The sequence below is a fragment of the Ammospiza caudacuta genome, chromosome 8 (genome assembly GCF_027887145.1).
Source record: "Ammospiza caudacuta isolate bAmmCau1 chromosome 8, bAmmCau1.pri, whole genome shotgun sequence".
NCBI lineage: Eukaryota > Metazoa > Chordata > Aves > Passeriformes > Passerellidae > Ammospiza > Ammospiza caudacuta.
The window spans coordinates 32390445-32414918 of record NC_080600.1 but is presented as its reverse complement, the minus strand read 5'-3'; the positions used below and the strand labels follow the sequence as shown (position 1 = coordinate 32414918).

The following is a 24474-nucleotide window of genomic DNA, read 5'->3' as shown; positions in this document are numbered from 1 at the left end:
TAGTAATTTCTCCCACAGTAGAAATTAAAGAGGGAAATCCTATGGCCAGTGTTGCATTAGCCAGATCAGGTAACTGTGGTAATTCCATTGGGCCTTAACAGATAAAAAACTCTGAATATGACATCTCTTATTTGTGAATTTGTGGTTTGGGCAGCGCTTTGAGAAGGATTTAGGTAGACACTATGAAAATCCCACTCCACAACCACTGGCAATGGTAGTTGTCATGCCTTCAGTCTAATCTTGTACTACTTTGAAATCAAAGAAAACTCTGCCACCAATGGGAGGAGCAACAAGAACACGTCTCCAACACAACTCCTATGATTTTCATCTACACAGTATTGTAATATAAGGCAGGTACAATTTCTTTACATGATTATTTTTTCCATGCCTTAGACTTAATGCTACTTCCAGCATGTGAGTAATTTAAAATCCTTGTTCCAGGTAAGAAAAAGAACTTTTTGTTACAAAAGTAGAAAAAACCAGTGGTAAATATCTTTCATTTTTCCTTTTGAAGGATGATTCCATAGATGATTCCTGACTTCAATCCTATACCTAAAATATCTAAATCCAAGAACAAATCAAACAACCTATTTGATTTCACCTGATATATATAAGATTTTTTAATAATGAAATCAAAACTGTTTTGGTTTAGAGCTTGCAACCTTTTTTCATCTAAGTTCCACCATAAGTTAACAACGATTTTAAGCTCACAGGGTGTTGGCAGCCTCAGCGGGGACAGGAACAACTTTTGGAGAGAGCAAAGTTGGGAGCCTGAGCACAGGCATTGGTTCTCAGATTAAAAACTCTCCTGACCACATATGGTATCTCTTTGCATTTGCGCTGCATTTATCACAAGGGTCTAGTATTGGCTGACATTTGTAGTCACAACTGCAACACAACAACAATAACAATATTTGCTTTTAAAATGGAAGAAAACCGCAAATTTTTATAAGTAAGGTTGCCCTCCATTATACAACACACAAAGAAGCAAGACATCAAAGGTAGAAATTAGGGTTGATATGGGACCTTCAAACCCAAATCAAATTAGTGTCTTAGGGAGAGATCTTTGATTTAAGCTTAATAGTGGTGATTTTTTCTCAGATTGTTTTATACTTAATCAGCCACACAACCCACTGTGCAGACATATGTTCCAAAAGCACATCAAAGCAAGTAAACATTCTGTTTCAGATCCTAATATCCTTTTTTAAATCTAATTATCTTACTTACATGATCTTTTAATTTAAGTTCTGAAAGCCCACCTTTTCACACAAGCTTTCCTTTAGGAATGGAGGTAGAAGGATGACCAGCTCAGTTCCTGTGAGATACTTACCAAAAAAACTGCACAACGAATAAATCAAAGCACAGCAGATGAGGCTCTAAGATAGTTTCTTGAGAGATTAATGATGAAAGCCTTCAGAGAAGCGTATTTTAAGAAGGGAAACTTCAAGGAAGGTAGCTGAGGGGGAGAGAAGGAAGAAAAGTGAGAGAAAAGGCATGAAGGAAAGCATGAATAGAAGTGTAGGAGCCAGTGAAAGGAAGCAAACCTAAGGAGCAGTGGAAGCCTGGAGGCATGTAAGCTTCACGTTGAAACCGCCATGCATGAGAACTTGATTCCAATAGCCACAAATTTTGAGAGCTGGGGTGTCAAAACACTGCAGGGTCAGGGTGGGGAGGGGATGAAGGCTGGGCTGTGGCATGGCTGACTGAAGGAGCAAGCCAGGTGGGAATCAGTGGGAAAAAAGATGGGGAGAGGTGTAGACACAGACCAGATCTTGATGGCAGAGCTGAGGGAGATCTGAGAGGAGCCAACACTGGTGTGGGGATGTGGGAAACGAGTGTCAGAGAGATGTGTCAGATGTGACACAGCCATTTCTCTGCATCTCATTGTTTTCCCTTGGGACACATGTTGAGGATATTAGCACTTTCAAGTGAATACTTTGCTTGTAGCTGTGAAGAAATTGGTCTTGGGAAAACAAATGGAAGTGCATGTTTGTGGGGAAGAAATCTGAGTTCTTGAATCCCTGCCCAGTGTCTTCTTCCTATGCTACTTTTGGGTGGAGGCTTCTCTCCCTTAAAAGGTTATAACATTCAAGTGCTATGGAAGGGTTTAGCATTTAAAAGACAATTCCTATACTACTTTGGGAAACTCTGTTTCCATGTTATGCCAGCACTAACCCATTGAGGAGAGAGAAGGACAGTGGCAGCAACACCACAACAACAGGGCTCATGGAAGAGTCAGGCAAACCACAAAAAATGCTTATTCATTCATTACATTTTAAATCTGCCTTGGCTCCATACCTGTCATATCCCAGAAAAGCAAAAAAAGACCATTCCTCTTCATCATGACTGTAATACAATCAACCGGCTGCAGCATTACTCTAACCAACATTAACTAACAGAGTCTGTGTCTGACATCTATAATTTCATGTTAACAAATTAGGTAAGACTCCTGCATTTCCTGGTACCTTGAATGCCCAAGAAGCTCATAACTTTTCTTTATATGCAAAATGTCAGGGAAAGGGCAAACAATGTTATGCCAGAAGACCATAGCCAAATCACTTGGTTGGAATGTGCTGTAAATCACGGGGTGAATGGAAAATGAATCTTTGTTCCAGGACAACGACTTCCAGCATTAATGTTTCTGCTAATATGCTTCTTTTTCTGTTGGGAATGTCCTCTTCCCATAATCCAAGGTCCTATAGCTTAAAACTTATAGCTAAACAAGACACCAAGGAAGGAAAACCTACATCCAATTAATTACAAAACTCTGAAATATCCTGCTTCTCTTTACTAAAGTACAGGAGAAAACCATTGGTGTTCAAGCCTTAGAAAAATGACACACTTGCCCTAAGCAGCAGTAAGCTGCTGTAACTAACTGGAAGTAACCAAACCCCATAGTTTACAAAGGGGAATATAACAAAATGGAACAGGTACAGCACAGATCTCTACAGAGCCTTTCCAGACACAGCAGACGGAGGAGCTCTGTCAGTACATAAAGGTGATTGTGATAGCTGTGCAGAAATACATCTCTCACACACACAGACACATGCCAGGGATTCTGCTGGTGTGCTGTGTGCCTACCTGCCTCTGGTGCATCACAGCACAAAGGAGTAAGAGACATGCCTTTCCATAATAACAAAGCTTTTGGTTGGGGCTCCCTGGGTTTTCTGCAGGAATTAATTTTACTGGTATTTGACACATTTTAAACAGCAACAGTACTCACAGTAACCTCCAAAGGGAAATATTCTTGAACAATATATAATAAATACATTGATTTCTAATAATAACCATCTGCCCTAAATCTTTTTGCTGACAGGTTTAGTTGGACCAAAGGCCCTTTTCACATCTACTTCATGACAGTTCCCATCACTACATAAAGACTTTGAAGTGCCCTAACGTGCAGTAAAACGCGAGATAACCTACCAAACTGTCAATATTTCTTCACTTCTAAAAGGAAATGCTAATGGCACTCAAAGAGCTCAAGATGTAATGTAAGATCTGATCCAGCAGACTGGCTGATCTAACCAGCCTTTGCTTTGCAACGAGGATGTTGAAAAGCAAGCAATTATATGGTGAAGAGCAGAACTAGGTAAAAGTTTTTCACTGATATGACTATAGGGAATAAACCCTTTTTATTACAAACAAGCTTTTCTCTTGAAGTATCTGGAGCTTTCTGTACAAAATAAGAGAATTAACAATAAATCAGCACTTCAATATTTATTTCTTCTTTTTAACCTATCACTTTTTTTCCATTTCTATTTGCTTTTTTAACATTAGAAAGAAAATGAACATGAATGAGACATAAATGGTTTTTTAAATCTGGACAGCATTCCACTAGGGTTTAATTTTTCACAGAGAAAAGCTGAGTACAAAAAATTCCAAGAAAGCAGAGTCTCTCCAATTGCAACAAAACGAATTTGTTGCAACAAACAACTGGCATGCCTGCAATGTAAGACTGAGAAAGGCTCTAGAAAGTAAAAGCAATAAACAGAAGCCCAGTCCTGTGGTAAAACCCCAGTCCTGCTCACCACACTGTACAACTTGAACATACTCCAAAGGAGCCAGGATGCTTCCCCTACCCCCCAAACCATCATCTCATGGTAAAAAAAACATGAGGTGTTTCATATCTCATCTGCCACGTAACCACCCAAAGAGCCTTCCTTGCAAAACTCCTTTGCTCCCAGATCCACTGGTGTCATTGACTACAGCTGCTCTCCTATTTCGGTTTTTCAGTGGCATAGGAAAATATAACACATTTATCAGGGAAAGAATAGGGATCTGATGTTCCCCAGCTGTTTACTGCTGGAAGTTTACACTAGTGCTGTTCAACCTGTGGTTCGCAAAACCCTTGGGAAGCACTAAAAACTCCTTTAGGGGCTGTGAAAGACAGCGAAAAATCTCTGCAAATCTCTTGTTATTCAGGCCAAATTCATGATACTATGTTTAACAACTCTGCTAGAAATTTTTTAGGAAGGCCACATACTGTAATAGCTTGAAAACCCCTCACTGACCCTATGCTTCCCAAAATCAGTAAAAATTACATACAAAACATTCTTAGAGTAATCCCTGATGTCTGCACCAATCCATCCTGCACCCACCAACATCAGCTGGTGCAGGAGCAGGCACATGTGATTTAGGGAACTTTGCAGTGCTGGTGCAGAGGTAACCCCATCTCCTGTCTGCTGAGTACCTACAGCAATACCTCCTTCCCAATACCATGCAAAGGGAGACCTGTGGGCCTCATCTTTCATTCTCTTATCTCATGCAGCTATTCCTTATGCAGACACATTTCTGTATACAAATCCCATTATACTTGACCCTCAGTTCACCCTGTTTCCATTACAACGCTGTAGACTCAACCAGACTTGCTCCAGTGCCAACTCTGTGCTGTCATTCCTTGCGCAGAGTGGTAATAAAGAAATCACTGTTTTAAGCTGACAAAGAACAGATTTCTTACTAAGTAAACACTGATGTTTTGGTAGGGAAATTAAGTTATAAAATTGTGTCTACAAAGGGAGACCATACAGATGGAGTTTGTTAAGAGACAGCAATACAGTCAACAGTGGTTAATTCAATTGCCTGCTACTTATCAGATTTTTTTTTTTAAAAGGCTTATCCAGCTTTTGTAAATGCAAATGCAGAGGAGCATTTCAAAGAGCCGTTGTCATTGCAGCTGGAGAGTGATGTACACATGCACATGGTCTATTCAGGCCAAAGAACCCAGCCCTGCATATCTGCTGTGGCTGTGCTGGTGTCCAGCAGGTCTGGTGCTCACCAGCCTGGCAGGAGAGGGGGCCTGGGCACAGACAGCTCCTTACCATGCCACCACCCACCAGTGGCTTCTGTCCTTAGGGCTGTGCCATGGCCTCACGTCTCCTGGCCACTGCTCTCACCTGCCCCTCTGCCTGCATGGGGCCTCCCATCAATACCAGACACCCCAGACCTTCCTTCACCTCAGGTTACAACTGGGCACTAAGCTCAGCTGGGTAGAAGCAGCAAGTTCAGTACATCCAGCCCTCAGCTGACCCTTAAGTTATGCCAACCTGACCTCAAATGTCACATCTAATTCCCAAAAGCACCAGGTTGATGCCAAGTAGCTGAAACTGTTTCTCTCCTAAAAGCTTCAACGGCAGAGGCACAGCCACTCTTTATGCTCCCCCTTCCAGGGAACTGCAGCTGGGTTTGGGGTGCTGCCTGAAAAACAGGGGGGTTTTGCAGCATCAGTGCTGGCAAAGGCCCCCAGACATCCTCCTCACACTAACAGTTCTGGTACCTCCTGTACTGCTGATCCAGGGGCAGAAACAGGAGGATCTTCATCACTCCACAGCCTCAAAAAATCACCCTTCCTGCATCTCACCAAATTCAGTGCACGTGCCATTAAAGTGGTGACAGGGATGAGACCCCCAGCCCTGTTTGTGCACACTCAAACCACGCAGGGCCGAGAAAGAGATGGCTGCATGGGCAAGGGCAGGTGCTCAACTCACAGGTTACAGCCACTGCTTTCCACAACAGCAGCCCCGCTCTGCCTGAGACGGTCATCTAGCTAGTCTGAACACAACCCCACTGCAATGGGGACAATTTAAAATGACCAGAGAGCTGTGGAGGGGTTCTTTGGAATATTTTATCAAGAAAGATCGAGAACATGATTTATTTTTTGCATAGGATAAAGTTCACTGTGGGATTCAGCGTGTAGCATGATGTAAAGTCTCAGGCAAGCCAAAAGGTGTTAACATTATGTGCCCTTTAAATGAGGCAATTAGTCAGTAAAACGAGATGTGCTTAGGTTGGAACTATGTAAATACACTCATTTTATTAATATAAGGCAAAAATCTAAAAAATATATATTGCTGGGCAATTAAGTCACCAAGTATTGGTTCTATTTAAAATTCAAGAGAAGGGATATTAAATACACTCAAATTTTAATGAAAACATTTGCATCAGTTTTAATAATTCAGCACAAAATGTTATTTAAAACATTTCTCTCTGGTTTTGGAAAAGGCAAACACAGGGCCATTGTACTGTGGTCTGGAAATGAGAAATCAGAACTGCTCAGGTGCAGTGGATTTCTTTACTCACTTTAGACAACTCAGTAGCAGACAAACCAAGCCTGGCAATCAAAGCTATGCTGAAATCCCAGTTGTGAGTTTTTCCATGCGTTAGAAGCTTTTGAAAGTCCCATCAGTCATCTTTTTGCACCAACAAGTATCACCTGCAGCCCAAGTTGGTTTCAGTGGGGTATAAGCTTTTACATACCTTCATTGTAGGAAAAGGCTGTAGACAGGATTTTGATAAGAAATTCTCCTATCTGCAGTTTAGTTTTAAAATAGAACTTAAGATCCTGCACTTTGCATGTTTTCGGGTTTTTTTATTTAGTTGTATCAGCTGCTTGATTTGTTTAAATAAGCAAAGGATGTAACAGGTGAAACTAATGTTGATTTAAAAAATATTTTATGGTTTAAATCATCTAAAGTATTAGTAGGAACCAAGGAAATTCAAGTATCTGGATCTGAACTGCCAATATTCACAATTCTATTTGTGCATGTCACATCAGAGGACAGGAAAGCTGCTCATAATCTAACGGCAATATAATTGCTCTTACCCAGCGTGCAGTACACGTTTGGTACTCATGAAAACGTAAGGATTAATACAACCATTCATGCCTACTACAAAAGAGTTTCCAGCCAACGCTAAAAAGGTGCAAGAATGCACAGGCCATGTTCTAAGGTCAGTCATAGAGTATCTGACAGTACAGGAAGTTACAAGGACCTATTGGTAGGAGATAAACGTTTAATTACAATATTCCCACATGAAAGGTCTCATTCTCCTGTTCAGTGAAGGAGGATAAAAGTTTGACAAGTCAAAAATTATTAACAAATGCAGCTTGTGGTATTGTACACATGGATTTTTACAGGCATATTTGTCAAGTTCTTCCAACATCTCCAAAGAAGCCAGACTGCTGGGCTGCATGTCCACCTTCTACCTTCAATAACAGCTTCTGAAAGTCTACAATTTCATTTTAATCAAAGATTTCCTCCTGGACACCACTGGCTCTTTCAACTGAATCTCAAATGTGATTGGGGAGTGCAGATGATGGTGGTAGACCAGGAGATGACTTTCAGCCCAGCTTTCACCCAGGGAGGCTGGTAAACAGGAGCAGGAGATTAGACTGAGACCTTACACTGCTAAGTAAAGAAGACACCACACACACCCTTATGTGCACACACAAATCCTTACTGCACTGGAAGTTCATAGATTGCAGCAAATTTGCTGGTGAATGTGTGAACCACAAAATTGCCCTGCCTGGGAGAAAAGCACCAGTGCACACACAGCTGGAAGGGCTGGGTTTATGGAACACAAAGTAATGAAGTCAATCACAGAAACCAGATCCTGGAAAAAGTCCAGTTTGGCAATATAGTCAAAAACCAAGTGAAGGGATAAGAAACCACTGCATCCAGTGCAAGACTTTGGCAGGGAGCACAGTCTGCTGCTCTTCAGCACAAGGCACCTTACGGAATCTTCTGTCCCTCAATTTGTGCCATTTACTCACTAAGTCACCCTGGGAAGGGTAACTCACCCAATATACTGCACCAGAGTGACATACCTGAAGTAACGTGACATCTGCACAGAAATCAAACCCAAGTCTCTGCTCACCATCCATCCTTATCAGAAACTGTCACATAATTCACCAGAAATGCAAACCCTGCTCTGCAGGGATCAAGCAAGGAAGAAACCAGGTTGACAAAATCCTAAGCTCCAGCAGTACATCAGGACTTGAGGGGAAAGAAGTTACAGCTCACAGAGCTCCTACCTTCTTCACATTTGGCAGAAGTCATCTCTTAAACAAACAAACAAACAACTCTTTGAAGAGATTCTTATTCTTGTGGTAACACTCATCCAGGCACTGACAGGATTCAAACCAGACGCGGTTGAGGGAAGTCTGGAGTCATACCAGGTTTAGATCTCGCATGCCAAGAGAGGTCAAGACCCAGCCAAGCCTTGAGCAGACAATCCCAGGACATGGAGGAAGTGGTGTTGGGGGAGAATGCCTTTCCCTCAGACTCACTAGGCAAGGCCACGTGATGCTGCTCTGGTGAGGAATATGAAGTGGTTTTCATTGCTCGCCACTACAGCCCACAAGTCCAGTGCATTTGTCCTCTGTAAAGATCCTCTGGAACCCTGAAAACACATGACTTCTAAAATACCTAAGCTTGCTCAATTCCATTTTAGCCTCTTACATCTCTTGTCTTGGGTGAGGGTTTGAATTTCTCTGACCTAGCCTGAAAAGCGGTTGGGTTATGTGTTTGTGTACAATTTCTTTTCCAAAGATGGCTAGAAATCTATTTGACTTTGGAAGTCTACTATTTTGTCAAGTGAATAAAGTGGTTTGGGGTCTGCTAACACTGGTTTCATATGACTATTTTTCTGTTTAGAGACTTCTACTGGAAACAATATATAAACAGGTTGTAAATACTGAAGCTTCAAAATGTACTGGATAAAACTTTGCAGATACTTCACTATCCATCACTTCCTAGCAATACTTCTTACAGAGAATCAGTTGGGCTGGAGGACTAGGAAAAAAGAGGAAAATAGAAATCACTTCTATATGATTTCTCTCCTGGGAACTAACTGCAAAATCCTTCTAGCTGGTCTACAGAAAATAGAATTATTCACCCTGACCTGATCCCTATAATACACCAACTCTCATGCTGTACCTTGATCCCCAAAAGATGTCATCACAAACGTGTAGCTTGTAATCAGGGTAAAACAGCAGCAAAGGCCTCATTTCAGAGGCCAGAGGAACTGAAAATGTCATTGGCTCCTTGAGCACCAACACAGTCTGACCTGAGTGATTATCAGTTACACAAAGCAGCACCTCAAACACTGGTAATTCCTTGAAAATTTGGTCATGGTAGGAAGCAGACACTGGGATATTTTGTCTGCATGGTAACATGGCTGGACTCCTCAATCTGGCCGGTTTGACACCACTTCTGGGATCTCTGTGATGATGCTGGAGTCACAGTAATGCTGTGGAAGTAACCACCACAGCTCTAGAGTCCCCCTTCGTTAAACTGGGACTTATACTTTGCAAAAACCATCTAAAAATCATAACAAGTCTTTCATGAGAATACCAGCAAATAATCCACTGCTGTAAGAGGTCTGAAGTCAACAGCCAAGTTTATATTGACACAAGAAAAATTACTAATATGAACTAATTTTAGAGCACAAATACACAAGCAGGATTTAGTAAACATTTCTGTTCTGTGGTATCTTCAGAAGAGCACTCTCCTCAGGACAGCATGTGAATATTCATTAAAGTTTCTCTGAAGTCAACAGACCTGAACAGGCATTTCTAATCGAGCATACAGTCACACATTCTCCTGAATAGGAAGAGACTTAAAAACAGTTCTTTAGCCCAGAGCACTTTCTGTGTGACCCTCTGCATTACCAACTCATCTTTTAGATAACACTTTTCAAGAAAATACTTTTCAAGTACCTTCTACAAATCTTCTTCTTCTTACTACTCCTCATTAGATTGATCTTCCTTTAATTTACTGATTTGATGACTGAATGCATTAATTCCTTCACCTCCCTATCAATCTACACTCTGCTTTCTGTCATCTACAATGCAGTTTTCTCTTGTAAAATATCCTACTTCACTTGAGTGAGAATGAAAGACAGCCTATGAAATGAAGTGTTTTATCTCACAGTGAAGACAAACAGCCTTCAAGTATGTGCATGTAAGAACATCACCCTAATGCAGCTGTAAGCTTGAAACTTTCCTATTTTTAATGTATTAACCACACTCTGGTAGACTTCCTCTACCAAAGGTACTTTGGGATGTGTGGTTACTCTGTGGGATCTTAAGAAGCTTTCACATGAAGCATTCAATCAGCAGGTACCATGTCCAGCAGCTGGTTTGCAAATCAAAAGCCATGTAAGTAGCCCCATGACCAAGATAGGAAAGTCTCTTTTGAAGGGGCAAGAGAAGGAATAAGACAAATTCTTCTCCAGGATGCTTTCACAGGGTCAAAAGGCAAATATCTCAAAGGCCCTTGCTGGATTTAAGAATGCACATTTATTTCCCTGAGAGACTTAAAACTCAAAAAGCTGACTGTGACTGCATTTTATACAGTCCCAATGTATTTTTTCAGTCTTGCCTGGCTGTACCCAGGTGCTGTTATAAGTGACTTTGGTTCACGTGTGCAGAGCAGGGAGAGGTGTAAGAGAGAGATAAAATGAGCTGTGCAGGAAGAAATACCCTGCTGCGAGGAGGCTCCACCTGTGCAAAAGCACAGGCACACCACTGCAGCCAGAGAAAGGGCAGGAGGCAGGGGTGGAGCCTAATTCTCACATTTAATCTAACAGCATGAGCTCAGCAGCAGGGAAACCATGGTACAGGTCTTTCTGCTGCCCAGGGGGTGAAAAAGGACAGCTCCTACCATGCTCTAAGGCACTCCCCACTCCAACAAGTATCTGCTTAAAAAAATCATCTAAAGGCTCGCATTCTCCTGGTTCACTATCAGCTACCACCATCAATTATATCAATACCCAGCCCCACATATACCAATGAAGTGGGAGCAGGGAATGCAGTAAACTTGCTCTTGAAGTGGAGCCTGGCCAACTGATATAATCTAAACCTTGAATGTGTTTTTTCCACAGCACATCCTCCCATGAGATTTGCCATGTGCATGCTTCTACAACAGAGAGGAGACAGGGCAGAAAACATCCCCATTGATCCTGAGGGAGCTGCATGGCCTGGGCATGCACACTGGGCTCCAAGTATGCACAAGCCACCTCATTAACATGTCTGTGTTTCTTAACTCCACTCCAGCCACTTTATGAATTTTTAGGTACTTAACTCCTTTACTACAGATGGCTTTAGTGTCCTGATTTTCAACAGAGGTTGGAGTAGTTTGACCTTAAATAGGATCCAGCTTGTTTGAAAAACCCATTGAGCCTTTGCATTACTAGCACTTGACAAGCCAGACCTAAGAGTCAACACTATTTTGAAACCCACAACACCCACTTTCAAACGCTATTAGCCAGACCCAGTACACTGGGATTTATGATCTGAAATAACACAGGCACTTTTAAAAGTTTGACCCTTGAGAAATGCTCTAAATTTTAGCTGTGAGCTGTCTATTTAATATCAATGGTGAAACATAAAAGAACAGGAATCAAGAGTCTCCAAGGCAGAAAATTGTGTAAAATCACAAATTCTCAAAATGGTCTGGCACACAGAAGAAAAACATACTTATGTGGTTTAGTGTCAGAACCAGGGCTCTAGAAAGCCCGCTAAAACACATGCACTCCCACGGGAGGGATGTGCAGGTCTGAGATTTGCCAGGGTAACAGCACCCACTTCTGCAGCCTCCTTGGTTTGTGCAGATGGGCCTGCAAGGCGTCAGCTGCACGCAGGGTATCCAGATCCTCACTTCTGCCAAATAGGGTCTTTTTCACATTGGTATTTTTCTTTTAAGTTTCCCCCCAGCCATCTGGGTGGTCCAAGAATCAGACCCAAAATACCTATGATCCCTCAAACCACATGTTCTAATCCCAGCAGAATTGACTCAGTCCTTCATCCATCCAGGGTAAATTGACTTCCCTGCTCTTTGCCGCGTGGGGGGAACTTTTGGATGAGATTTGAAAATTTCCGCTCTGTATGGACATTAAAAATCCTACATTTTTCTTCCAGCCAACATCACAAGCCAGCATTTCTGCCATTAGTTTTTATCTCTCAGCAGCCTGTGTAATTTGCTCCCCATGGCCACTGGTATCTGGGAATCCAGATTAACCAGCACCTGAAAAGTGATGTGCCGCAGGCTTCATTCCACAAGCCAATGGGATGGATGCATTTTGTCCATTTATCTTCGCACATACTGGAAGGATTTCAGAGAAACACAATGAAAATGAGGAGACTGAGTGGATTGATATTTGACTATATGCTGCAGGCTGCAGCCTGGCCAGTTCATTAGAGCAGGGAGGAGGATATGACAACATGCAGCAAATATCTGGAGGGACGTGTTGCACAAGGAGGTGTGCTAGCAGCAGGAAAGTGCAATTCGGGGAGAGAAAAAAAGGGCCGTGGACCAGAAAGGTGAACTGCATGGAGAGCTTTAAATACTGAGAAAGGACCTGCTACAGGATAGAGTAAAAGTTCAACCTGGAAATACAAGACCAGGAGATACAAGAGGGAGCCCACAGACCCCTGTGCAGTACAAGAGAAAGTGCTACAGAGGAAAAGAACACTGCAACAAGTCCCAGCATCTCTTGTCTTTATGACCACAGGAAGCTGGTAAGAGGTGAAATACCATCTAGAGAAGTGATTTATTTAGGATTAAGAAAAAGAAGAGGCCAGGAAGGGCAGTGCTCCCCATTTAGCTGAGAGAAAACTTGAGAAAAAAATTCAGAACACTGGAGTTTAAAAGGGCAGGAAGTTGGCACCAAACATTTATCCATTTTCACAGATGCTGAAAGCAGTGGAGAATGGGCAATCCCATTGAGATAGCTTCTGAAAGACACGCACCCTCTGTTTAGAAACTCTTTAGAAAGCAGCAGGAAAAGAGAGTTCAAATAATTTTTTTTTCCTAAAGCACAAGCTTAACAGCGGATAAGGTGGAAGCATGAAGTCACTTTTAATCTACTATAAAGTGAGGTAAGCAAAGGGATTATCACTTAAGACTCGCTGACATGAAGCTCTGCGAATGACATTTAAAAGCAATGGTGGATTACACAGTGACATCATATTAAATGAACACATGCCAGAGGTTTACATAAAAGACCTCAAAGATCATGCTTTTGTTCTCAGTACTAAAACCTCTTAGCCATTTTTAAACTTCTGGCGGTGATCAGGCTAAATTAGAGGCGCAGTTTTTCACAGCACCAGCAACTCGGTGGCCCAGATCTTCACTAAGGGTGAATGGGCAAAGCTTCCTCTGAGCTCACCCAGGCCCCTCACTCACTCCAGCCCCATGGCACAGCATTCAGCAACTGGAGACCCAGCCCACACATTTCCAAGCCCAATCTGCATTTCATTGCATAGCTTAGTGAAGCTAAGATCCCCTTCAGGTCCCTCTGGACTTCAGGTTTCAGTTACTCAAAGTACTCTGAAGGCTATTTAACTAAATGCACATGACAAAATTATCCTGAATTTAAAGAACAGCACAGATGTAAATCTCTCTCATAATGGAATATGCTTGAACAACTTTAAAAATATTCAAAAGAGAAAGCTGTGGGGGTTTGTATTTCGTTGGTTTGGTTTTGGTTTTGTTTGTTTATTTGTCTGTTTGTGTTTTGGTTTGTTTTTTTGCAGAATAGTTTATAAGACAGGAAAAGCCTCCAGAAACATACTAGCTCTGATCAGTGTTTTGGATTACGCCTTCCCCATTCTCCAAAGACCTGATCAGCCTGTCCTCCCACTGAGGCCAGAAGTTAGGCATGGAGCTTCTCACTTTCTGCACAGGCAGGTAGCGCTGTGCACCGCTTCCCTGGTGCCTGAAAATGGCTAAAAAGACCAATCTTGGAAGCCAAAGGAAGCTATTTCTTATTTCTTATTATTCTTATTTCTTCTAGCTCTCAAGATATCAAAATGATGAGTATTACTCTGACAATATTTTAGAGATGAGGAAAATAAAGCACAGATAGAATCAAAGTAATTTTTCCAGCTCCCAGAACATGACAGCCGAAGCCTAGTATTTCATCTGTGGTCTCCTGGAGATGGAGATCAAGTGACCATCAAGTATTAATCTTGGAACTGACAGTCCCCCAAATCACCTCCTGTAGGTTACCAAAGAGCCACCTCAAAGCAACAGACTCCTGCTAATTACAGATCATGGAGAGGTTTGAACCAGCCTTCTGGAGGGGACCAGACCCTGCAAACCATTGAAAACTTACACATTCTGATTTTCTTAAATAAATAAAAGAAGCATGTGGGAAAGAAGGGGACAGAATAAATTGGATGTGGGAGCCCCCAAACCTGTTTCCCAAATGAGCAATGTATCTATTTGGTGAAAGTCGTAAAACTTTGCAAAACACATAAGAAGGCCTCTCTGAGCAGCTGTTTGCTTTGACTCCGGAGGGAGCTCGCTCTGTCTCCTAAGCAGCACAGTACCATCAATCATGACCTGCCAAAGATTTTCTACTCCAGTAGCAATGTAAATATGAAAACACAGAGGTTTTATTGGTATGTACGTTCTGTGGCTCAGCTGAGAGGCATCCTTGCTGCAGGAATGACCATCACCAGGGGTCCCATCCCCAGCCCAGCTGCGGCCCCTGGCAGCGGTGCCCTGCGGAGGGTAACCCAAGGCACTCTATGCATGCTGCATACTGCACAAAGGCAGCTTCCAGAGCACTCTCTGCAAGCAGCTCCTCTCCTCCACAGAGTCAGGAATTCCCCTGGATGGAAGGGACAGCAGAGAGGCCTCAGCAGGGAACGGGGAGCACCATCAGGTGAGCCCTGGCAAGGTTCAGCTGAAGCATGGTCAGGGCCACAGGGCAGTCGGAAAATTTTACCGCAAAACTCTGACACCCCTTCAACGCGTGTATTGGAAACAAGACCTTTCAAAGGATTCCTATCTGGCAAAATTGATGGGACTTTGTGTGTGTTTTTGTGGAATGGGAACAGCAAAAGGCACATCTGTGACAATAAAAAATTCCAGCTCTAAAGCAAGAGACACTGGTGTTTCTAAAAGCAGTTATAAGATGACGATGATTATTTTTTGTATGGCTAAACAACATATTTTCCCTTAACCCCACTTGGCCTCCCTTGGCTGAATCTCACAAAAAACAACAAAGGAAAGAGAGAACCAGACTGGAACAGATATTAAACATGGAAAATCTTGGGTTTGACATTAAATTTGGCATATTTGTAAACACTTGAGACATAGTCTTTTTATGATGAAAAGTTTAACAGTCAACTCCTCTGCCTGTGAATCACCCTGCATAAACAGCTCACGAACATTTTAACTGGTCCTGAAAAAGTATTCTGTAATTTTTAACACAGTAAAAAGGAAACAAACTTCAACAGGGAGGGGTAATAAAATCAGATAAAGAAAAAAGTGTAGGCTGGATATCAGGAAAAATCTGCAATAATATATTAAGATTTCAGGGAAATGCAGGAATATCCTTGATTAAATGAGATAAAATCCCTACCAGAGGGAAAATAAGGGCAACTCCATATTATCATGGAGATGGAGTCATCTCTATGTTTAGGTCTTTGGGATAATTCAATCCTAATGAAAACCATGGAATTTGTGATTATCAGCTCAGGGTTGGGGGTTTTTTTTACTATTTTTATGTCTGGACAGAAGAGCAACACAATATTTTGTTAATAAATAATGTCAGAACTGCATCCTAAAACACCGCCAGGATGTTGGTAGAAAAACAAGGCTGCTTTTGTTTTTTACAGTGCATAATGCCTGATGGGTTTTAACCACAGTTAGGAGCTACTGTTAAAAAGCTTCTTGCTGAGTCAAGCCTAGGCATGCTGTTTACTAGGGTTAGCCCCAAAGGCTATTGCATTGGCAGGGACTTTTAAGCTGAGCTAAGGAGTTTTTAGTTATTTTTGTTGTGATTTAAAAAACAACAATAATAAAGAACAGGTAAGCATGTAATCACCTTCCATATCTGCCAGCAACATTCCTCTGTAGTCAAGGGCTTGGTCTTGCAAAGCTGTGCCCTTAGCTTAAAGCAGAGACCAGGCCCAGTGGATTAGGTTATTGTGAAGAAGTCCACTAAAATACAAAATACCCCTTTTGTTAGAAAAGGACCTGTACTAGCTTAGGAAGTAAATTTCTCTGGTTCAGCTTTGAGCCTACACACACCTGGCTGATGACTTTTGCTCAAATAATGCTGACCTACAACCAGCAGCAAAGAGTGAAATTCTGACAAATCAATAAAAGCTGCATGCAGAAAATGCATATAAGACCCATCACTGCTCTTCCACAGAGCCTGAGCCATCCTGCGCTGTGGAAGAGAGGATCAGAGGGAAAAAAAAAGAATGTGGCTCTGTAATTTGATCCAGTGTCTCCAGAATAAGGCAGAACCTCCAAATTTATTTTTCTGTCTTTTCTTAGCCTTTGAGTATTGTAGTATTACTTACTGTTAAATGAATGTTATATTGTGGAAATGTTGGCTCATACCATTTTTTGCACCAATAAAATTTCTTCTATTCATTCTGCTCTAGTTCTACATTCCTGGAATAGATTTCATCCCACATCCAGCCTCACTCCATTCTGCATTGCATTCTTTATGGTGTCCACTGAACTCCAATCCTGCCTCTCCCTCTATCCTCCATATTACCACAGGCACACTATCATTGCAATCCTGGACAATCATCTGAATGAGATACTTTATTTTTCTACACAAGCCAAGCAAGCACCACAATTCTGTCAAATTATTGTTAATACCAAGAAAAAAAAGTCCAAATATTAAAGATGTCCAAAAAACTCACCACCAAACAAGTAAAACCAACAGTAGTTGTACAGAAAAGTGGGTTGTCCTAACAACTGGAGAAACACCAAAACAATCTCTGAAAGTAGAATTCAAGGAAACGCCAACATAATCTGCTTCTGGACATATATAATAAATCCTCAGTGGTTTAGAAGAAGACTCATGTCCTGAAAATTATTTGTCATGCTGCTTGACAAGAAAATCTGAGACACCAGGAATGACAGTACTGAGGAGAAACGCAGCAAGTCTTTCAGGCCCGTCTTGGCATGGGGGTCCTTTTTTACTCAAGTTTTTCACATTCCCATCTGTGTTCCCAAGCAAAGGGTCCCACAAGTGGTTCTGCTCAAAAGAGCCTTGCAGATGAGTTCTCTCCAGTTGAGATAAAATAACGTATGTTCTCATTACGCCGAATGCAAACAGTGATGAAGGGGAATGCACTGCCAGGTCACATCAAGCAATCAGGAAACAAACCTTCGACATAATACAGCAGGCAGATAATAAGACCCCATAGTTAGCAAGAAATGAGACTGCACTTAATTTGCCGTGCAACGTTCACATAATTAGATAAATTTGGTACCGTCACGGCAGCAGACAGGTAGAATATAGACTTGATGAATTGGGGGCTCTCTGTCAGGCACCCATCACATTAATCATAAAGCCAAAACTCAATGACGCAATTTTTCTTCCAAACATTTGCCGTAATTTTCTAGAGTGAGAATATGCATATGCCCTTGGGGTTTTTTTACAGGTTGTTTACTTTCAAAACAAGAAGGATTGCTTTCTGCCCCACCAGGAGAGAGTACAAAATTCTAGAAGCTCATCTGTGCCCACAGAGTATTGAACAAGGCTGCTGGGAATGCCGTAATTCAATCTGATTTCACTGGACAATAGCCCGAATGAGCTGGTGGCATAAATTGTCCAGTGTATTGGACAAGAGCCATGCAACCACCAAGTATGCTCTAGCCCAGGTCTACCACCACGTCTGGATGATTTCACACTGGACATCCTCCAGCAAGGAGGGTGAGTGCTACAGTGTGACCTCCAGAGCACAGACTGGAGAAGAGAGAACAAAGACAAAAGAGACGTAGAATAAAAAACAAGAAGAGTAAAGGACAAGACATGATTTTAGGATGTTGACAGATAAAATTTGAAGAGGAAAAAGGACTGAGACCACAGCTGCAGAGAGTTTTCCCAAGAGGGTTGTGCCATAGTGCAGGGTACTTCTTGACAAACAAACAAACAGAAGCGGCATTCCCTCGACCCTAAAAAATTGTCACAGCCTAGAAGCACTTGGCAGCTTTGGAGCATCTCCAGCCACACAGGCACCTTTCAGTGCAGTGCCCAGGTAGCTTCAAAGAGGAGTATGTTTTCTCTTTAAGACCCACAACCAAGTTTTCTCTCCCGTACCTCGCAAGTTAGTTTTGTGAGAGGAGTTGCTGCAAAGGAGAGGAATCCCAAAGAAGAAATGCAACAGGTATTTGCCAACAATTCCACTCAAATACTAAGCAGGATACTCTTGGTGCACTGACAGACAAATGTGGTAGCTGCTAACACAGTAAATTATTAATATTGGTGCAGATGAACTGAAACCTGATCTGCCAGGGCTGTACGCTTTGCCAGGATTGATCAGCTGGACAAAGCCAACATGAAAAAATACTGGGGTTACTGGGGATCTGATTCATAGGTATGCAGCATCAGTGGCAAGCTCTCAGTTGCATTTTGTAGAAGACCTTGCCTCATGACCCTGCCACAGAAACTGGTGTGGAGCCCCAGAGTATATGCAGTGCCCCCAAACCTCCTCGTGAGGGCTGAAGGAGAACACGGAGTGGGGCGCACAAATAACCTGCGACAAACATCAGGACATCTGCCAGCCTCTCTTCTAACCACTGTTCTGAATATCTCCCTGTTCCATATGTGCTTTATTAGCCAGAGCTCTGGCTAAATAACTGTCTCCCAGCAAGTTATTATTCTGTCTTTTTTCTACAATTTTTGCATGAAAGAGCAGAACTTTTTCATGCAGCCTCCCTAATATCCCCCCAGTTCCCATGTTAGCAACTTGCTTTGTCATTTCCCCTTTGCACACAGCATGTAAGAAGCTGTTCTGCCCCTTTAAACATCCAGTCAAATTGACTGTCAGCCTGAAAGACAATGACTTGTCTTCTACAGGATCTGGGGAAATGCCCTATCATTTATTTCTTGCAGTATTTTGGAAGCAGAATAAAGCTGTGGTAGCTGTGGGGCTCCACAGATCTGGCTGCTGCTGTCTGCATTACTTGCTTCCCAGGGTCTGTTCCCCTGCTCACACCTATCCAGAAGCAGCACAGCTCCAAAAGCAGCTCCAGCAAACCTAGGTGAGCACAGCCCCTGGTCAGACAGCAAGGCTGCAACAGGACTGCAGGGGATCAAATGGAAGGTTTTTAAGTGATGAGCCCTAGCTGTTCTTTCCTTGTTCTTGAAAAATTATTCTGGCCCTCAGTGGTTCCCCTACACCCAGTACTGTGGAACCTGTCCCTCAGCCGATGTCTGAGCCCTGTGTTACAGCTGTGGGTTGAAGGATTTTGGGATGGCCGTGGGACTGCCAACCGCACCACACTGCTCCTCACCTCTCATGGGAAAGGTATTTGTCAGGGACTAGAAGAAACACTTCCAGCCCCACCATCACTAGAACCACTGCTCACATCCCTGCTGGCTCCATTTTCCTTGCCCTGATCAAAATTCACAGGAGGTGAAAACAGATCTCTCTGTAAACATCTCCTTCAAGTCATCAAGAACTATTGAGCTGTAATGTCCCTGGATGAAGAGATTAACCATGAACCCCCCTCTCAGGGTGTAGCCCCTGACCAGTCTCTGTGCTCACTGCCCATCAGCTGCCTCAGCAAGAGGAGGATTTCATGAGAAGGTCGCCATCAAAACTCAAGAGTCCTACGCCTCCAGGGTGGACACGGACACCCCCATGAGAACCTGACTTACCACTACTTTTAGAAAATGCTACCAGCCCAGTCAGGCTGTTGTTCAGTGAAATCAAACTGAATTACGGCATTCCTGGCAGCCTTTTGCCACCATCCCCACAACTGGCAGGCAGGGAGGAATGGTACACAAGGTCTCCAGAAAGAGGGAGCAGCGCTGGGTCTTTGCCAAGATGGTGACAGAAATGACCCAGGCAAGGCACGATGTGAGAAACACGGTGGGTGCAAAAACACAAGTCAAGCCTGTTCCCGTGAGCTGAGCTGGATAATGACAAAGGAGCCCTATACTCCCATCCTGCTGCTATAGGGCACTTCTGTCAGCTTAACAGAGCTGTAAAGCCCTCCTGCCAGGCAGGTCAGTATTGTCATTGGATGGGGACAATGAGGTGGACGGTGGCCAGTAGGGCCAGCCTGCCAGAAGGGCAGTGAGTCCCAGGGACTTTAGCAGTGGGGTTCGGAATACTGCAGGTGGCTGACATTTAGCACAGGAGTGGAGGTGTAAGACTTACCCGTGGATAGCGTGGATAGAGTGAGGTTCGTAATGGTATCGTCCTTCCTGGTGGCGCATGTCAATTGGCAAAGGAGCGTGGAAGGCCGGAAAAATGTGCTGCGGCACTGTTATGGGGAATAGAAGAAAAAAAAAGGGACTTCAAAAACTTTTCCTTCCCGTTTTAAAACAATTTCAAAGGCACTAAATCTCCATGAATTTCAGAGCAAGAGCAGTGCAAGACAAGGGGTCTTCATGATATCAGCGCTATCATACACCAGAGAAGTGGAATGAATAAATAATCAAAGTCATGCGGAAAAATCCTACATCTTCGACATAAAAGATCTCCAACAGGGTTTTTGACAAAGACAAGCAGCTAAGCGCTCTTTGAACTTGAGGAGATTATAGCAAGCACCAAGGAAAACTAGACTTGCAACGCAAATCAGACTCAACAGAGCCTGGTGGGATCCAGACCTGCATCGTCCCTCCAGCCTGGAGTGGCAGCAAACACTGTTCCTGAAGGTCTGTACACACAAGTTGGAAATATTTACCTAAAAATATAACAGCAAGAGCAGCGCTAAAGCAGAATGTCTAGGCAGTCAGAAGAGGCTCAGAAGTGCCTACTGCCAGGTTCTGAGAGAGGAGCTCAAATTGCTCTCACTTGTAATCACTTGAGGCCCTATTTTTTATTCATTTGAGAGGCTTGTTTCATCTTTGATGGAAAGATAAAGTGGTCTCAAAAGGCAGCGAACACCTACATTGACTTATTAAATCTACAGGTTTTAATATTTATTATTGACCCCAAAAGTTAACGGCGAGAATATTTGAGTGAGTTGAGCTGATGGAAAATTCATCAGGTTATTTCTCCTCACCACCCCCAACAATACTGCCTGGCCACCTGGGCCTTTCCTGCTAAAACTACAGAAGCTAGAGAAAGAAAAAGAATTAGCAGAGCCTCGACAGTGATACCGCACAACCGCAATAGCGATCCCCTACAATCGCCCTCTGACGGGGCTCCGCGCGTCTCTAAAGATGACCCTTTCTACATTTGTGGCAGCGACCAGCTTAAAGGTAAAAGGCTGGTCTTGCTCTGCCTTTACAAATAGTCAGAAGATCTTCATTAAAGATTACTTAATATTGTTGCAGGTTTTACCATTCTTTCTCTGGCTTCTTGGCCTTTCCGTCTAGCTGGAGACCAAAAATAAAACAAACCCAACCTCCTAAGTGAGCAATTCAAAACCCAGCCTGTGCTGGGTATTTCACTGTGACTTGCCTCCGCGACAGGTACCATCTCTCTGGAGACTGGGGAAGCACCATCCAAAACCAAAATGTCAAGGCTTGGGCCAAGTCTCTCGCTGTCGCTCAGCAAACTTCAGAAATGCCAAACTCTTTTTCTATGAAAGACCTTAAAATTCAGCCTTTTGCATCTGTGACTCCAGCTGCACCAGAGCTACGCCGACAGTGTCCGGCGGGGCTGCGCTCCGCGTGAGTCCGTCGCGCAAAGCCTGCGTGTAATCCTCATATACGTCTTTCCCGGCATATCAGCGAGAGGATCTGCGGCTCCTACTCCCATTGCAACGCTCAATCCCTGAGCACAGCGCGGCACAGGCGCGTCAGCCAGGCTGCTGGGAGAGGTGAGAGACTACACAAAAACAACCCTCCTGCCAACTCTGCTGAAAGGCGTTAAGCTAAGGTAGTCGGGGTGGAAAGTATTTAAGGCTCTGCAGCAGACTTGCTCTCCGTGCTCCAGCAAAGGGCTGGCACCTCACACTACCTGATACACTGGGAGCATTTTTGCAGCTCGCCTAATGTCAGGCCACAGTAGAGTAACTGTTAACCACCTCCCCCGCTTCTGCCCCCCTCCCCTCCTCTCCTCTCCCAAAAGCAGCTCAGGGAGAGAATGAACTTGGATCCTTCAGGATTTGCTTTTGCAGGAGGAAGATTCACCCTTTAACTGTCCTGAGTAGGGACGATCTGTTACATAAGGGCACTTGTAGGGATTCTTCATTTTAAGAGGCAAACCTTGTTTTTCCAGATCAAAAATACACCAGGAGTTTAGCTGTCACACCCTATCCCCTGCTCATACAGCACGGTAAAGCCTCTGGTCTCCCCAAACCATGCTCAGCTCAAACTACAGCCTAGGCTGGCAGACACCGACAGCTGCTGTCTTCCTCCCTGGGGACACTGCTGTTCCCTGCCACAACCTACGGCTGCTGTGGGGACCAGAGGGAGTTGAGCTTTTACATCATCACATACAAAGCATGGTCACAAAATCAACTGTCCCTGCACAGACATTCAGTGGCATCACACAAACATCTCTTCCAGCCTGAACCCCTAGGCTGGGCCTCCTGCAGTGCCCACCCCATATTTGTGCTGTACAAATAAACCAAAAGGAGCAAGAAAACTTCTGTGGTCCTGGGATCAACCCAAAGTGCTGCCAGTGGCATCCCTATAGGTGAAGATTAGCAACCTTCCAAAACAGGGTGGTTTCTCTGCCTCAAATGGACAGGTCTGGGGCTGAGTTAATCCCCAGAGTGCAGGAAAGTGAGAGCTGACCTGGGCTGAAGCTGTATTGGCCATTGCAGCTGAGTTTTAATGATGTGGAGAGTCGCCCTCATCCTTTGGCCTGTCCCCTAGGGCAATTTAATTTATTAATAATGATAAAACTACTAAAAACAGGTCAAACTGAATCTCTTAAAAGCCAGGCCAGCTATGTTTTATTTTGTACCTATGCATTTTTATATGATTGATTGCTGAGATAATACTGGAAATTTCTGTGCTAAAAAAGTCTCTCCTTGTCACTCAGGAGAGCTGGGAAATAGAAAACACGGGTGGGCTGTTTGCTGCCTGGCCTCCTTTCTTAGCTATCTGTTGGTATAAAATTGACATCTGAAGAGAATGTCTCCCTCCTCACACCTCTGATTATTAATGGGAGAAAAAATTTCCATGAACTTCCTCCTTTCCACTGCACTCTTGGTTTGTTTTTAGCATTTCAATGTATTTTGCTCATGGGAAGCTCAGCAATGCCTCTGCCTTGGGTATCTGCTTCACACTCCCAACTGTAACTTCACCATGTGCCCTGTGCTGCGCTGCCACTAAGGGCAAGGGAAAGGGTTGGTTCTTTTTATATCCCTTTGCAACATTCCCCTTCATGACTTCCCCTCTGCTTCCCTGCCGGGGAGCACCAGCCAAGCCTACGGGCCCCAGTGGCTGGTGCTGTTCATTTTTATTCTCTTCCAGGTGCTTGGTCAGAAATAATGAATGGTTTTATAGGCAATCAACTACCAATTCATAAACGTCAGCCTGGCTCTGCTTCTTGTTCCCACCCCTCCAGAAGAGGACTGTGAGCTGGCAGCAGGACAACAACACACGCTGTTAACAAAGATGGATGTTTTACACGTACGAGTTAAAAAGACAATTATATTCAATTACTTCAAGTAAGTTACGGTGATGTATTCCTGAATAGCCACGGGAAGGGCAATATGATGATTAGGGCAATGAATTTGCCAACTTTAATCTAATCAAGGCAATCTTTTGTTTAGCATTATCTGCTTTGCAGTGGCAGAGGATTTACCAAACCCACGCAATCTTGTAGATTTAACCCCAAAGCTGCCCAATTAGAGCTAATGATGATTGCTTCACACAAGAGGGAGGGAGATTTTAGTAGGAGGCCCGGGGAAAGCTTTTCCCCAGGAAAAGGCTGGGCCATACCAAGCCATGCAATACAATACTCTGAGGTGCAAAGGCATGACATGGCACCTCCAGAAGTCCCCAAGCACTGCAACCACAGATAAACATTTTCTCTGGTTTCTGCTGGAAGAAGAGAAAGCCAAAGAACACATCAAAAGCAGCACGCAAGGGGCAGGGACAATGAGAGAACAGCGTGTTTTGCACAGAAACAACATAGTTCTACACCAAGTTGGTGAAGCAGAGCACAAGGCACGCTCAGGAGGCCCCACCTTCCACCCCACCGGGCTCCTGCAGGAATGTGTCTGCTCCGCCGCGCCATTTGATAAGGGGGAAGATGCTGCTACCTGTCCCCACTTGTCGGAGCGATTTTCTGGCCAAGGT

The 24474-nt window shown here is 43.5% G+C and overlaps 1 protein-coding gene across 1 annotated transcript in view; it reads right to left on the bottom strand.

Annotated features, from left to right (window-relative positions):
- Positions 1-24474, bottom strand: part of GLI2 (GLI family zinc finger 2) — a 137133-nt gene that overhangs the window by 43322 nt on the left and 69337 nt on the right. Inside the window, exon 2 of the mRNA XM_058809436.1 lies at positions 20426-20531. Coding sequence (XP_058665419.1) covers positions 20426-20531 — 106 coding nt within the window. The remainder of the gene's footprint in view (positions 1-20425; positions 20532-24474) is intronic.